This window comes from Thunnus albacares, chromosome 17 (assembly GCF_914725855.1).
Source record: "Thunnus albacares chromosome 17, fThuAlb1.1, whole genome shotgun sequence".
Taxonomy (NCBI): Eukaryota; Metazoa; Chordata; class Actinopteri; order Scombriformes; family Scombridae; genus Thunnus; species Thunnus albacares.
The window spans coordinates 101184-119114 of NC_058122.1; the positions used below are offsets into that span (position 1 = coordinate 101184).

Here is a 17931-nt window from a genome sequence, read left to right on the forward strand (position 1 = left end):
CAAACACTGAACAGAATATTATAGGAAACAAGCACGTCATAGATTTTTAATACAGAAGTATTCCACTGAAAAACATTAATATATAAATATTAATTGATTTACTCATTTTAATGCACTCATTTTAAATTGTACACTGTAAGTTGTATAATGAAGGAAATTTTGAATTAAAATGGTCAGAAGATGGAAACAGCCCTGTGCCACCATATGATTTGATAAATGTTGCTTTCAGACAGTGGACCTAGTAAAATGGTTATACAGTAAAGATGTAAGTTCAAAGCACATATTGCATCAGTGCCTTCAAATCTGTGTAGCTGTTAGCTAAATGAATGAGGTTATTTGTGCCCTATTTACACAGAAAATTGAAAAGTTACATTTCTGGTGTTAATTTTGTAAATAAACTCTGACAGTGTTAACATGATGATTTTTAACTCTGAAATTTAATTACCAACTCCTATAACCTGGCGGTGACCAGGGGTTAAAGTGGGATTTGGCACGTGGGGAAACCCTAAGATCCAGTGTAGCAGTGCAGCTGAGAAAAATGACTTGCCTCAAAATAACTCCCAAATTGATTAGTACTGTAAGTTCTGAATGACTTGTTTTCTTTGTGGACAGGCTGTGTGATCAGCTGACCACCTTCTAAGCACCACCCTTTCTTGCTGTGGCTCTGGGCTGTGCTGCTGCTGCTACTCTGGATTGTGCCGCATTGGATTTAACCAGATAACTTCAACAACACATCATGTACATATCCACTGTTTGATTGAAGAAAAATGAATGACTTATGCAAGCTTTAAATTTTATCATTATCACACATGAATGTTAATAATGTACTTTCCAGTTGGGAAATTCTCATCCCAGTTTGAGGGCACTTTCTGCTCCTCATACTAGCAGGAGGACCAGTGTGGCAGAGCTTAATTCATCCCCCCACCTGCACTGACAGTAAGCGCAGACAGGGCAGGGGAGGAGGGCCCTTGCAGGGGATTCCTGACAGTCATCGCCAACACTGCCAGTTAGGGCGATAGGTGTGCCCCGGCTATCTCCCTGGCCAGTGCTGCTTGAGATGTCAAGCAACCCCTTAGCAGGGGGTTTCAGCTACCATACCGTACCGGTATGAACAGCCAAGTTGCACATAAAAGAGTTTGTGTGATTTATGATATTTGTTGAGCTCTATTTAAAACGTTGTATTTAAAATTACCTACCACTTCAGAAAAAAGCAACTTTGTTTGGGCTCGCTCACCACAAATGTGAGTTTATGGACATCTGCATACCTGCACCTACTACAAGGAAGTGATGAGAACAGAAAAAGGATGAGTCTTTAATGTGGGGGCGGGGCCATGGGGTGACATCACTTTCTGATTTGTTGAGAGTATCTCGTTGGCATCAGCTGGAAGGAACATCAGGTTGCCGCACACGAAATATGATTTCACTTGGCATTATTATGTATGAAAATGCCAGATTTATTTATTTATTAATCGAAAGTGCCGGGAATGCCGGCTCATTTTAACCCCTGATGGTGACACCAGGAGTGTTAATTGGTAATCTCCACCCCTCACCATGGAACAAAGCAGCACAGCCAGACAGACACGCTTCTCTTTGGATGTCCATTTTGTTTTGCCTTAGTTTTGTAAGTAAAAAAGGCATTTTTTGAGTATTAATATATTATGATGCAGATATTCATCTTTACTGTATGTTGCATGGTGTGATTTCACATCATTACCTGCTGTATCTGTTAGCTAAACAGTCAATTTCTGATTTCAGTGTCATGTAAAACTAAGTATTTTGAACTCTAGATTTGGTATTTTAACAGCACAGCATCAGTGGCATGAAAACCACACAGACTTTTTCTGTGTTCATTATTCTAGGTTTCTTCAAAACTACAGTATAGGCATAAGTGTTTTGTTTCCCCCTCGCAACTCCTGTGGTAATTTGTTGTGAGAAAAATGTGATATTTGCTCATGTAGACTATTTTCACATTGTATTAATTTTAATTGCCTATAAATTTAACATTTATAGGCAATTATAAATGTTAACATTTGAAGTTAACAGATTGGCTACATGATTTTTATGTTAATATGAAACATGGCAACTTGTACTGCACATACTTGAAAATGTACTATACTTAACATAAATATAGAATTTGAATATCTGTGTGCCATGACAAATATTGCAACATGTTTTGTAAATATTAATGTGGCACATCCATCCATCCATCCACCCAATTTCCCCCACTTATGCAGGACCGGGTCATAGTGGCAGCAGACTGAGTAGGGAAACCCAGACATTCTTCTCCCCATCAAAGTCCCCCAGCTCCTGCTAGGGGATTCTGAGGCATTCCCAGGCCATAAAGAGATATGTAGTCCCTCTAGCGTGTTCTGGGTCTGCCCTAGGGTCTCCTACCAGTTGGACGTGACTGGAACACCTCCAAAGGGAGGCGTCCAGAAGGCATCCTAACCAGATATCCAAACCAAACCATATAATGGGAATATGGTGTTTGTTTTTTTTTGTTTTTTTAAAGGGTTGTAGAGCAAAGAACAATTTTCTTTCTTTTAGCATAGTTTAGTGTATGTTCATTGTTTATTGTATTAGATATGATTTTGAGACAACTACATATAACATTTACACTTTACAGTGTTAATATGGAGGCAACACCAGTATACTGTATTCCCCTTAAAAATATTATGCTTTATTACATTCAGAAAGAGTACAATGTTGGTTTAAATGCTTTATTTCCACAAGATGTCTAGCCATAGGTCTTTTCATATCACCGTTGCGTATTGCACTGCTGTGTTTACAAATACAAGTTTTTAAGGCTCTGTTCGTCTTTCCCACATAAGCCAATCCGCAGGGGCACTTCAGCATATAACTACATTTTTGCAGAACAAGTGATCTTGCCATTAATCTTAATTGTTCTCCATTAATAGGATGGTTAAAATGAGTGGTATTTGTTGTGAAACTGCATTGCCGACAAGCATTACATTGTACTGCAACACACATAAAACACAGTTTTGTATGTATATGCTAAGTTCCAGTTTGCTTCTTAGCATATGCACAATTGACAAACTTGTTGCGTGGACAGTGCTGGCGGACATGGGCAGATGATGAAATTTATGTTACCGACCCACGCAGTCGCTATGAATTGGCCTTAGTAGGGATAGATATACACCCCCAGCAGATGCAGACATATCGGTGTAAACCATCTAGAGGCAAGGAAAGTAATTGCTTCTGCATTATTAACACTTACAATCAGGCAATGAGTTTTATACTTGGAAGAGCAGTGTGCCTGGATGTGTCTTCTGTTCCAGGACTGATTTGTTTCTTTGGGGAGGATAACTGTCCAAGATGGTGGATACTAGATGAAGAGTCCAGGCCAAGATGAAAACATCTCAGAACTCAGACTGGGCTTGGTCAGATGAGAGTAGAGTAGTAGACACCTTCCACAGCTCCTTGAGAAATGACGTACAGTATATTAATAAAAAACCTTACTGATACCCTAGTGGGCAAATTAATCCTCTGACAATTCCTAATAATTAACATAGACAAGTGCAGTCAGAATAATATTGAACTCATAATATTGAGAAAATGTTAAACATCACCAACAGCACCAAGTAACATCCCAACTACTGGCGGCAGGTTTTTATGTTTCCTTTGTATACTCGGGACCTCTAAATATATTAAACTTCTGAGTTTTTTGAGGATTAGGTGCACCTTTCAGGCCACAAGATTGCATTGCTCACTTACCAGAATGCGTAGACATTTAAATCAATATACAAAACAATTATTAACACTTATTATTAACAGGCACTAAACATAGTCTAACTATCAACCAAACTGTGGCAGTGAGTCTCATTAAACTCTACTGGCAATCAGGAATGAATATGGATGAATCTGGTGAGCCCCGAAGCTTTGAAGCTGTCTCCTCTGTACTCTTCAACGTACGGGCAGCAGTTCAGTATGTACGGGAAGTGTTGCATACATACAGCTTTGGTAAGCCCAGAAGGGAGAACATGTCAGTCAGTCACCACCCAGACAACTTAAAGGAAAATTTCAATCTGATGTATTTCCCATAAATGTGGCCAATTATAGCTCTATGTGTCATGCTAATTTTGCTCTTGCCAGCTCTGTTATAGAGATTTGGGGGATTACAAAAAGACGTCTATTGCACAAAACGACAAACATCGGGGCAAGCTTATTTCCAAATAAACATGATTTTTACGTTTATTACAAATTAATAGTTTGTTTCTGAGTCTGAATGAAACTAAACACAGAAACTAGCCGCCCTTAGCAGCCATTGTGGCTAAATGCATAGGGATCTATATCCAGGGCAGTTTGCTGGCTAACTGAACCACCCACATATTCATTTGTGCACAAAGGTTTATTACATGACTGACTTTCACCATGTTGGACTGTAAGGTAATTAAAAAAAACTAAGTGCAATAACCGATTATCCTGTGGATTATTACGAGGACTATCGTGAGTCATTTCACTTTGGCCAAACATATTTAGCTGAACCAGTGTACACGGAAAGGATAATCAACTGAAATAGAAAAAAGCAAAGAATGGAGGCAGAAAGGCAACAGGACTGTCAGAAAAGACAACATACAGTAATGTATGCTGGTGTTCCTGCAGTCACTGCTCTCCTCCCCTGCCGAGTGAAGAGGAAAACTTTGAAAATGAACTATTTTATTTCATTTACTAGGTTACTCAGCAGCTTGCCCCTATGTTCATTATTTGTATGATAGACGTCTTTTTTGTGGGCATCCCTGAATCTCTATAACGGATCTGGAGAGAGCAATATTAGCATGACACATGAGCAACAATGGCCACATCTGTGGGATTTACATCAGGTTGAAATAAACTGTAATTTTCCTTTAAAGCAAGAAACACTTTGTCACACAGTATTCAAGTGGATTTGTGCCACTTTTAATGTTTCTATTTTGATCACTGTCATTTAGTTTGGTAACAATTTTGGCAACATTTTAGACACTTGCTTTGCAGACATTCAGCAGAAATTCCACTCACTTTTTTCAGAGATTCAGATCTGTTCTTTCAACATGCATTCTGGGATAGTTGGGGAACACAAAGATTGTCAACCAATCACATGGCCTCTAGTAGAATGTATACCAATCAGCTAATAGTGATCCATCTAAACGCTTTTACCTTGGTCACAGTGGACATTAATCAATACAACGTGGGTAGGGAATGATGCTTTGAAATTGCTGCCAGGAGCCAAAGCTGCTGCTGCTGTAGTCTGGTTTGAGACTCTTTTAAGTGAGTTGAACTTTTATGTATTTGTTGTATACATCATTGAAAATTTAAAAAGATGTGTGCATGACTTTTCCAACCAAAAATCGTAGCTAGTTAACTGTTCATCTGTAACAGATTAATTATTAATCTGCTGTGCTATAACGATGGCTAGATTTAAAAATGCTACTGTCAGTGGCATCATTCTGTGTACATAACAGGCCCATACAGTGCGATGGCAAGACGCTATTCAGCAAGTATTAAGCTAAGCTACTGTATGGGATAGGGATATGGGATGATTAATACATAAAATGTTAGGAAATAAGCTCATGTTTGTATAAAGGGAAAATAGCCACTAATAACCACTCGTCCACCCTCTAATAATTCTAAAAGGAATGTCACTGTTGTCTGGAGGTATAATAATCTCATAAATGTAAATATAGGCACTAAATGGCATGAAGAACACAGAGAAGGCTTGGATCAGCCGCTACTCTGCTCTCTACTCAAGATCATCAGTCATCTTGATGCTGCCTGTGGAAGTGTGCCATGCTTGAAACACGTTGCAATCCAGAGTAGCAAGACACAACCATAAACGCTAGCAGACCGTAAGTCTCTCTCTCCCTCCTGTGTGAGTCCAACTTCAGCTCATCCCTCCATGTGCGGTGATTGCCAATGCTATTTCAACAACTTGTGACACCCGCATTAAAAGCCTGCCTTAATGCTGAACATTCTATTTGCAGCCTACCAAGAACTCCAATGGACCACCAAGCCTCATGCCGCCAGCATGACCGACCCCTGCCTCAGCTTCAGGAGGCTGCCTACAGACCACACAGTCACCCTGCTGTCACCCTGAGCTGCACAGTGCCTTAGGAACTATCCAAGTTCTTGTACCAGAATTAATTTTCACCTCTTCAGCTAGTAGCATCCCTAAACTGCCATAGATATTTTAATCATTACATATTTGATTAGTTTAAAGTATCGCATATACTCTCATAATCTAAGTTGGTTCATTCACTGATCACTCTCTTGCTCTCCAACCTTTGATTATTAATAAACAGTCTTTGAGTGTCTTGACTAAACAAACCAACATAAATAAATAAATATAAATATTTCTATTTGACTATTCATCACCATTTATTTTATCTCTGTGTTCATTATGTGTAAATATTGTAAATAAATTATCATATAACTGAGAGAAGTTGTCTTGACTCTTTGTGTGTACATCTTTTAATATTGGTGTTCCTTAAGTTCCCTAGAGCTAGAACTAGAGGAGTTTGGAAATATTTTCACATATTTCCAACCCACGTTCACTGTGAATATTATGTCCACTCGACATTTTGTCGCAGACAAACCATGGAATACTATACTTTATTCAAAGAAGGCCACAAAGAAACTCTTGTGTGGGACAGGCTTTGGCAAGAGCTCACTCACTCACAACCTCTACCGCTGCCATGCAGTAGAGTGAACACAATATTAACAAATAGTAATACACTCAATTACAGTAACACACTAAATCTCAGCGACAGGCTGTCAGGATAAATAAGTTTTGCTTTTCTCATGTAACCAAAGCAGGTAACACACAAAGTTCTTGCACTCCAAAAAATCTTGTGGGCAGGTGCTTTGGATCATAAACTGTGACTGTGAAAGGACTATAGAGTAATAATAAACATGTTTTTTATTACAGGATATTTATCCATCCCATCAAAATATGGGTATGGGAACATTCTTTTTGAAAAATATATATTTATGCACCTTTTTATTATCTGTAAACAGACTATGTATTTTTTCCAAATGGTACTAGGTTTGCTTACACCTTAATTTCAATGGATGCTGGGAGGGGCTATTGACAGCTTCTGATTGGTAATTTTTCCCAGGCTATGTTTTAAATTTATATATGGCACCAGCGCCCTTTTATCTGTATGAACAGTTCCTGATGAAGGTCTGTGGACCAAAACATTGTTAATAAAGTGAGTACAAGTGATATTTTAAAAGCATGTGGTTTTTAGTTCCTCAATACTGATGACTATTCCAGAGCAGAAGTGAGGTCTGCCTATCTCTCCCTCTCCTTCCCCTTAGCATGCCGTACAGTACATACATACATACATACAATATATAGCCCTGTGTATTTTTTGCAGAAGCATATAACCATGCTAAACCATGATCGTAGGGTAGTATCTGTACTACATGGTATTTTGAAAGCATACATAATGATGAAGTTTCCCCCTGAAAAAAGAATAATGTTAAATAAAGTTTCCATGGTTTTTAATAGTTTTAGAAACATGATTGTAAGGCTGCATGTTGTGGTGCTGAAATAAACCATGTTATGATCCATGCACTGTAATGCAAAACTCACCCTCAGCATAGATAGGGAACAAACGAGATTGTGAAAATGGGGGGAGAGAGAGAGAGAGAGAGAGAGAGAAAGAGAGAGTGAGAGAGCAAGAGAGCTGGATTCAGGTTTTAGAATTAAATGAGGTTAGGCTTCAAAATTAGAATACAAGTTAAGGTTAATATAAAGTTAACCAATAAATATTGTCTCCATTAGAATATAATGATGAATGTTTCCCTTACCAGTTGCTCTATGCGTTCATATGGAAGAAACTGTGGGAAGTTAGAAGGGAGCTGCTCTACTTTGAAGCTGCACTGTCCATCCACCACGTCCCGGAGTTGGGCCAGACAATGGCTGAAATGGTCATAAGCCTTGCAGGAAACATCCAGGTGCCGCAGGGTGAAATTCATCCTTGTAAGATATTCAGAGACAGCAGGAAACCTGATTACTGCTTCATCATTGGTTTACTTTTCATTGTATGTCTTCAAGCACAGAAGGTGAGGAACCCTATCGTTTTTGTTTTTGTTTGTGTTTGAGTTTTGAGATATGTTTCTGTCTGTAAAAATGGTTGTGCTGACATTGTAGAAGTTGAAAATAGGAATATGGCTGCATAAACTTGATCTCCAGACAGCCAGTTAAAGCTAACTCCCCACAATTCATAAATAATCTAACAGAAACATGTTTAAAAAACAGTTAAAACCATTAAGTACAACTTAGCAAATTTTAGACATATTAGAAACTGTCTCTCTTTGGACGCAGCCAAGATCTTTATGCATGCTATGATTCGTTCCCATATATCACCTAAAAAAAAGAATCATTGTGCTTTTTGTTACTTCTAATTGAGCCCAATATACCTACATAGGGAGCAGGTCCTCTTCCACGAAGCCCGCCATATTGCACTGCCATATTTCTACAGTAACCCAGAACAGACAAACCAAACACTGGCTCTAGAGAGGGCTTTTCGCATTCTTCACCATAGGTTCTCCTTCATACATGGAAGGGGAGGGTGAAGGGGAGGTGTATTCAGTTGGTTGCAATCTGTAACCTCACCAATAGATGCCACTTAATCCTACACACGGCACCTTTAAAGCTAATTTTCATCTGCAGTCCCTTACAAATAAAACATATAACAGTATACCAACAAATAGTACAAAGCAAAAAACACACAGGACACATACAAAATACAAAGCTACATGTTGGGGGCAGGCTGGAGAAACAGCCATATAACATCTTGAGTCCTTATACAAACAAACTCTAAAAACTCCTCACAACCAAGCTCTCACTACCACCAGACGTCACACGTCTCACGTTTACAAATCCCATGGAGCACTAGCCCAGACACTGGACTGCAACTCACCACCAAGGTCAAGGAGATCACCGGATTGCAACTCACCACCAAGGTCAAGGAAAAAACTTGCCGAAAGAAAATTGTCTTGGAATGACAGCAACTGACTTGACCATAACTATGCAACAGAAGTGGTTCAGAAATGCAATTCTACATCAGGATCAAGAAAATATTCAAGGAGAAAGGGATTAACTGGGACTCTGGACCAAGACTGTACAAGATTGCACAAGACAAGGATACGACCTGAGGAAGTGGATATAAATTGTGGACATACCCAGTAGTACCATGGACACAGACACAATAACGGAGTGGCTTGAACAGGACATGGCCTGTTGAACAAGTGCCCTGGTATGTGGTAGTGTCTGAATCTATTTTAGTTGTCCCCTCACTTTTTCATTTTAGAGCAGATAGTTCGGTGGAAACATGGAATATTTAGATTAACCTTGTATATATATAAGATATTTAGTTTTTTGCCATTTTTACACATATCCATTTTTCTTTGAAATGCACTATAGCAGGTACTAACAGATCTTTAATGGTCTTTCAGACAATGTTTTTACTTTGAATGAAGCTATACTACTTTACACAAAAGACCTCATTGGGAGTATACAATAATCTCTATAGGGCCAAGTGAGGAGTTCTTATGAAGAAGAAGCAATATCTGGCTGGATGAAACTAACTTAAAAAAATCTGGAGCCCTTGGCAGACACATCAACTCATACTGAGATATTTATATGTTGGCTCTTCTTTGGAATTGCTGTTATTACCACCATGGAATCACTAAACAACACACCTGCTCAGGCCACGGCTGTTGAAAACACCTCAATGCCAAAACAGGTTTGGCCACTAAAAAGGAAAAGACTCTTTAGCCAAGAGGTTCTACAGAGACCTGAACTTTCTGATACAGAATACAGTCTAATATTACTTTCTGAAGTTAAGCTGAGTTGCCTGGATAAACACAACAAATTAGACATGCTGGAAATGATGAGAGAGGAAATCAGCTGTTTGAGGAAAACTGTCAGCACAAAGGAAGTTAAAATAATGGAGCTCACAAACACTTACAACAAACTCAATCAATCAATCAATCAATCAATCAATTTTTATTTATATAGCGCCTATCTTGAATCTTGAATCTTCCACAGATTTTTGTGGATAGGTGAAGAGTTCTACTGCCAATTCTCCACTCCAGACACAGTGTTGGATCTGTCAAGAGTGTGTTTGGTTATTAGTAATAATGAATAATTATCAGAGATAATTATGAATTATAAAATCAAGACATTATTAATATTAATTAATAATATGGGGCACCACCTGGAAACCGGGACCAATAACCAAACAATAAGGTAGTCTCGTAAACAATTAATTTACTTAGGAGAGCTAATCTGGGATATCAGCACCACCAACAGTGACGTTTCAAATCCAAGCTCTGACTATAATCAGCCACTTATCACAATAAATATGAAAAATAATGACAAAAAGGCTTCTCTTTAAAGTTATAACAGTATTTATTAACCAATTAACAAACACTATACTACCAACTACCACTATACTACTAACCAAACAACACACATAAAACAGCAGCTCTGTATGGTTAAAACATGTAAGAAAAAGCGTGTGTATGTGTGTGTATGAGTGACAAGATAGTCGACATGATCTGGCCAGCTGACGTCACTCGAGCTTACAATGGCAGATCTGGCAAGGTGACGTTGCATGAGATTCAAGATGCCGTGACTTTGGGAGGAAGTCACGTCACACATGAACCAACTGGTGGAGGTTGCCGCAGTGTTCCGATTAAACAATAGCAAGATGGTGCCGACCAGTGGTTGGTGGCATCTCTGCACTCACCCAATTTGCTTTATCAAACACGCGTTTCTAATGGCAGATAACGAAGGGCAGGGTGGTGCCGTGTCCCACGCTATCTGACCGTCAGATGTGTAGAAAACGTGCGTGATTATGTAGATGTGTGTGTGTGTTTGTGTTTGTAACAAGAGAGGGAAGGAGAAGGAAGAAAAGCCAACTCTCAGTCCTACAATTGAGTGGGGAGAGTAGCTGTTGCTTTATCCACAGAGAGCACGCATATGGATGGTAGTCTGTATGCATGTTGTCTGGTTGCAATTTACTTTTCGCTCCTGGTGGCCCAAACACAGCAGTCTCGAGTGGAACAACACAAACAGTCTAGTGTGGTGAACACAAACTAAACAGGCAGCAACTTCAAATACTTCTCAGTGTAGCAGAAAAAGGGACTCGGCGATCGGTTAAATCATGCAACAAAAATACAAGCACTAAGCTTATAAAACACACAAAATCTAATACAATCTCTGCCCAGACAACCTCTTAAAAATTCCTGAAGTTCTCTCTCCATCTTTCTCTCATAGGCCAAGGCAACCTCTACTTCTACTCTGTTTATTACAGCCTTTATAACGTCGCCTATACGGCCAACTTCTGACAAAACTACGATTTGTGTAGCCTAGTTTATTTGCTCCAAACCAGTTGATGAAAATGCTCCTAATTCACATTTTCTTTTTTTTGTGACATTTCAAAAGTTCACTTAAAATTTGTTTGACATTAGATGGAAACATGGCTAATGAGAATGTTGTAAATGAGATTAAGAAAGAAATTAGTGACTGTATAAAAGATAACAAAAATTGCTTAATAGGTCCAACTATCATATAGGACACGGTTAAAGCAATAATGAAAGGGAGACTAATTTCAAGATGGATGAAGTGGACAAAATCACAAAAAAACAAAGAGAGAACATCTTAAATGACGAATTGGAAAAGAAATTGAGACTCACAAAACAAACATTTTATGAATCGGGCCCAAAAGCAACAAACTAGACATTCCAGAGTAAATTCATAAAATCTTCAAAGATTACTATGAAACCTTATACTCACAGCCTAAGATTATCAATGAAACTCAACAAAGCTGTGGCACCACCATCATAGAAAGAGGTTGTGACATCAGGATAACATCTAATGCACACTACACATTATAGAGTGTATAGAGTGCTAGAGAGGCTGGGTTTTAGGTGCATACAGTCACCCAACCACAATAATAAAGGTCAATGGCCATCTGACATGCAGTTTTAAGCTGTTTAGGGGCACTTGCCAGGGCTGCTGCCCGAGCTCCTCCTTTTTTACAATATTCATAGAGCCTTTGGCTAGCTATCAGACAGAACAAAGAGCTGAAAGGAATCAATATAGCAAAAGAGGAACATATAATAGGATTTTTTGCAGATGATACTATAACCTATCTCCAAAATCCAAACTAAACACTTTGTGTCAACTGTGTTGACAATTCTGGATGACTACTGTCCTATCTGGGTTATAAATTGCACATCACAAAAACTCAGGTACTCTGTGTTAACTACATACAGAGGAAGGCAGAAATATAAATTGAAGTGGGAAGCAAAATCAACTAGAAATGCATTTCCTGCGGAAAATGCGTGTGAATGCTGAAAGCTGAGAGAAATTAAAAAGCTGAAAATATTAAAGACTTGTTCAGGATCCCCACCTGTACAAATAGAATTTGATTACCATGGCATATTGCATTTAAGAGATTTGGCAGTTCATAATTAGTATGGTGGTGTTTTATTAATGACCACAAGGTGGGGCTATTGGTGCCATGATTCAGTATGTCATGCAGATTCTCATGAAAAACTTAAGTAGCCAGTTTGATTTCATTAAAGACAACAGAATTGCAGAAATATCATGTTATAAAGTTACTTTAGCGCCCTCTTCGGGTAGAATTTTATGAAATGTTACACACTTCTGTAATGTCCCCTTGTGTACAACATTCCAAACTTTGGTCGCAATCCAATCAAGTATTGAGGAGTTATTGCCCATTAAGTGCATTAGGCCACACCTTCAAAAGTTTGCTGACTAATTACAGATAAATCATAAGTGATATCCAAAAACAAATGAATAGGTTTTGTTTAGGGTCCTCTAAATGTGGTATGTACCAAGTCTGGTTAAGATTGGATGAAATATGTGCCAACAGAAGCAAAACATGTTTATCAAAAAATCCAAAATGGCGGAAATTTCTTTTAGGAGCAAATGGGTGTGGCCTATAGCAGTCTAATCACCATCATCCAAGGAACATCAATCCATGTTTTTGATAGACTTACTGTTCATGAGTTATTAGCCAAAACTGACCACACGGTGGTGCTATTGGTACCATATTTTAACATGTGGAGCATTTCCACATAGGACACCTGTACGCAAAATATCGACAGTATAGCACTTTCAGTTTTTTAGATATTAGCTTTCAAACATTCCTTTCCATTATAAATTTTAATATTTTAAAAAATTATATAAAATCACTGGAATATGATAGAAAGATAAAAAGTGATAGCATAAATGTCCTTAAAGAGCTGAACATTTTGATATTTGAATGGTTTCTGTTGCAAAGTAGGGAGGAGTTTGAAAGCTTGCAAAAAATGTACGGAAGAATAGTAAGAAGAAGAACAATAAAGATTAACTAATAAACTAATAACTAATAAAAAAACTAACAACAAAACTAGTAAAATATGTGGGAGTGCTAATCACTCAGGTATTGAACAAAATGTATAAAAAAACTACAACAATAAATAATACGATACAAAAAGATATAACAAAATGGACTTTAGGTCAAGAACTGAGAAGGTGAAAAGGATGTACTGCTAAGGTTGCTATATCTCTTCCTACTACCAGTGAGAATCCCAGAATCTCAGTTTACAGCATGGGATAAAAAGATGGTTCATCTGAGCGGGAGCAAGGCCAAGGGTAAAATTTAAGACACTCCAAATTGACAAGGGAAACAGAGGCTTAGCACTGCCAAATCTCAGAGAATAATATTATGCTGCCCAAATGAGATGCATTCTCTATCTTACTCATACTCCTACTGCTTCTATGTGTCCTTCCTCTACCACTCGGCCAGTCCTTACACACGTTTTGGCTGTTAACACATAGTGACTTGATTCCAAAGGAGTTACAGCACTAAAGAAGCAAAAAGTAGAGTTATTTTATGAAAACAAGAAGAAAACATAAAGGATCCTTGCTGGTAATGTAATCCACACATGCTGCTCTCTATGCACCCTGGACTCTAGAGGGCGTGGACCTATACAGTCGCCTCTCTGTCCGCTCTGCTAAATTTCTGCACTTCTGTGAACTTTTTATGAATAATACTGGACATTATTGAACAATGATAACATATGAGTACAAGTCATTCATCAAGACAGGGAAGTGCTCAGCTCACCCTCCTGCCACTCTGCTACCTGGCCAGTCATGGTTTTCAAATGTAAACACCGGAGTAAACACTGAGGAAAAGGTGGAGAGGATTAGCACCAGCCGTGATCCCGACCACATGGACAAGCAAGATCATCTTCATCCATCTCAACATCAAAAGGTAAACAGGGATACCTATATATATGGATCTTCTGGGGATCCTAACCACCTGGATGGCGGCCTTTTCTCCTGGCTGTGGTCGAGAGGACATTCTGGGTGCACAATGCCAGTGCTGAGGGGCTTAAGAGGAGCTTCTATCCTCGGACCACTGGGATCCTGGATGGGATTGCTGCCTAGGACTGTCCTTCGAGGCCATTTAAGCCTAGTTATGTCAAGTTCAAAGCAGTTTTTCATCAGCAAAAAGACCTGGGCTGGTGTTTCATGGAGTGCTTTTTGGACTACTGTTGGTACTCACTGCTGTATTGCCTGTACGCATCTGTCTGGCCAGAGCAATCAACACTGATAGAAAACAGTTGAGCCACCGCACACTCCTAGCGATTGGGCTCAGGACAAAAGCTGGCTCATGGCCAGTTGAAGCTCCTACAGTGAGTTTCCACACAATTTGCTAGGATATTTTGCAATATCTGCTAGAGCGAATCACCGATCCGATGGACCAGTCATCAGCCATCCCGTTTTGGAGAATAGAGGGTCTGTCTTCATGCTGCTCCTGCTCTCTGGAGATGTTCAGCTAAATCCTGGACCAATGACCCCTGGAGCGCTGCAGAACTTTGGTGCTGATTTGCGCCCAAGCCTAGTGGGAGCCTAGTGGGAGCCTTGCCTCTGGGACTCCTCCAGTGCTGGTGTAGGGTTAAGTCCCTGCATGTTTCGAAGGCAGACAGCACAATCTTCAAACAGACCAGCTCTTTCTTCAGCCCCCCAGGAACGCTGGCCAATAATATATAAGTGAAGGTCCCAAACCATCTAAAACAGGGGTTCTCAACCTTTTGTAACTTAAGGCCTACTTCTGATTGTGAAAAAAATTCTGAGGACCACCTTCCCAAATAAATGAAAAAAAAGAAAAAAACATAATCCGAAAGAAATTGGGCTGTAAATATGTGTTATGCCACCTGTCAGCTATAATGAACAAAATAAATATTCTGTTTACCCTCAGCGAGACACTTGGAATGCAACTCTGACATGCAGAGTTGCATTCCGGGTTGCTTTCAGTTTGTTCCTTGCCTTTGATTTTGTGACAGTTACAATGGAAAATCCTCACATAAATAGGTGGTGGTGAAAGGCAACAGAAATTTGATTGCCCATTTTGACTGAGAGGGATATTGACTGGCAGCCACTATCCAGAATGAAGCAAGGTCAACTTGTGTGAGCGCAAGCTTCAGGCTGCGGTCTGCTGATAGTTCCATCAGTTCATTCTCCAACACAGTGGATAGAGACATGTCTTCTGAAGCAGGATCCCCAGAGAAAGCTAGCTATCTAACAGCTAAAGCTAGCTTAAAATTTAAGTGGTCATTAAAATTATGCACTTTAATTTGGTGTTTTTATTTAGATATAAAAATAACTAGCTTTGTAAACTTTAGAAATTATTGGAAAAAATAATTTTAACCATTTGGCAGTACCACTGCCTCTGTTGCCCACTAGATGGTGCTCTGAGGCCCACCTGTGGGCCGTGGCCCACTGGTTGAGAATGACTGATCTAAACAACCTCTTACAAACAGAAAGGATCAGATAAGAACCCCCCATCTCCTGCATGGTCACCAAACCAGACCACTGACCCAAACCACCTTTGATCCTTCAAGCCACAAGAGCCAACAAGATGGGAAGACCAATTCACACCCCAATGTGAACTGATTGTACCATTTGGATAAAAGACCCCCACCATTGGTTATCATAACTCATCTCTAAGAGCCAGTCACACACAGAGATAAACTAGCACCAACTTTAATCCCACGCTGGATTTTGACTGTCAAGACATGAATGACCAACCCAAGAACTGATCACTTGTCAAATCAGCATAATGCACAAGACATGCTGCACAATATGCCGTGCTCCAGTGACATACAGACACTCACAGACCTTTACCAGAACACACACACTCAAATGGCATGGACCCCTGCCGTTTGCAGTCAGATCAAGAAGAACAGAGGACTGTAAAACCCATGGAACTACAAATGTAGTTTTAGATTTTGTCTAAGGACAATTAATATTCTATGTTAGTATGTGTGTGTATATCACAATATGTGTTGTTATGTACTTTAGTTAGACTTTTATTACACTGCCTTTAAGCCAAGAAATGTACCAAAAACATAATTCCATCATCCTTGATAACACTATCATGTTTAGTACCGTTCTGCTTGTTTCACTTTCAGAACACTAAAGATACTATCAAAAAAGGCAAAATTAGGAATCATGCAATTGTTAAATTGTAAATACTTTGATTAAACAAATAACCACATTCAGGAATTGTACCCACCTGTTGGTGGACAAGAGGGGACTGACTGCTCTCTCAGAACTCTGCAACCCCTGGGATTGGCCAGGATGCACCTTCTGGGTGGCAGACTGAAACTTTAAAACCATGTCTTACCTGAGACTCTAAGCTGCTTTAGGCTGCTCTTTGCTGGTTCTTCTTGCTTTTGTATTTGTCTTCTTGTTTTCTGCCATGCCAGTGAAAAGCTTGTATTTTGCTAGTTTGAAGATATTTTTCAGAACTATAGGAGGTGAAACCTCAAAAGTCTAGAGTCATGAGTTGAGGATCAAGCCTAGGACAGCATGAACCAGAAGTTCTCTTCCAATGGGGACTTTTTGAACTCCAGACCAGCCGACTTACTCATCATTACAAGATCCCAATTTCAGCTTCTCACCCCAGCACATTGGACTCCAGGGAGAGAGCAAGTATTCGTACAAAACCTTCATCAACTTGCTTAAACCCTGTTGCTTTCATAATTTCGAACTTCAATTGGCAATTCAGAACTAAGCTGTAGGTAACAGTCATCTCATCCGTTTGTCAGGTCTCTCATACCAACTACACAATAGGTAACTTTGCATTATGCAGTTGAATCATTCACTAGCCGTAGCCTTGTGTACGAGTTTCCCTTTCCCTCTTGTGTTTTGTTTGTAAAATGTTGTAGTGTTTAGTACTTGTGCCTGTAGTATTAGTAATAAATGTGTATGTAATTACATTGGACTTGTTTGTGTTTTCTTGTGCTTGCATCTCAGTCACTTAACCTTAAAAGACCTATACCCTTGCAAAATCATGATTAAGATTAATAACAATCAAAATTCTAATGGACCTCTCTTGTGTGGCCAAGAATGAGGACTATTTCACTATTAGACCTGATGGAAGAGGAGTAGGGGTGCTTTGTTATGTGAGAGACAAATCAAATGTGAACATGTGGTTTACAATGTATTAGATCATAACCTAACCCTATGTGTGGTCCTAAATTAGATTTAGGACCACAGCAACTATGCTGTCCTCCTCGAGTCCAACTCCAGTTCTGATTTTCAGGACTTGTGACTCGACTTGGACTTGAGCACTGATGACGCAGACTCGGACTTGGACTCAAGTATTGACTGCATTTGGACAAGGATGTTGGAGATGAGGACTTGGACTTGTTGACTGATAAAGTTGTTTTTGTTTGTTTGTTTTTGTTAGTTTTTTTTGTAATAGGCCCTAATTTTACATAAGATATTAGCTATATAAATCAGAGATGCACCAATCAATTATCCGCTGATCTAAAACGGCCGGTTTTCAGCTGATCGGCCATTGGTGACTGACAGATCTGTCTCATATATATTTTTGC

The 17931-nt window shown here is 39.2% G+C and overlaps 1 protein-coding gene across 3 annotated transcripts in view; it reads right to left on the minus strand.

Annotated features, from left to right (window-relative positions):
• Positions 1–2658: 2658 nt before the first annotated feature.
• The window catches only part of mettl22 (methyltransferase 22, Kin17 lysine), a 45722-nt gene continuing 30449 nt past the window's right edge, over positions 2659–17931 (minus strand). Inside the window, exons 11-12 of one of the 3 annotated variants that reach the window (XM_044330796.1) lie at positions 7810–7978; positions 2659–3437 (exon numbers count right to left, since the gene is read on the minus strand). In XM_044330796.1, coding sequence (XP_044186731.1) covers positions 3381–3437; positions 7810–7978 — 226 coding nt within the window. In that variant the 3' untranslated portion in view covers positions 2659–3380. Of the gene's footprint in view, positions 3441–7809; positions 7979–14437; positions 16679–17931 lie in introns of those variants that run through there. The other 2 variants (XM_044330795.1, XM_044330797.1) reach the window with 2 other exon arrangements.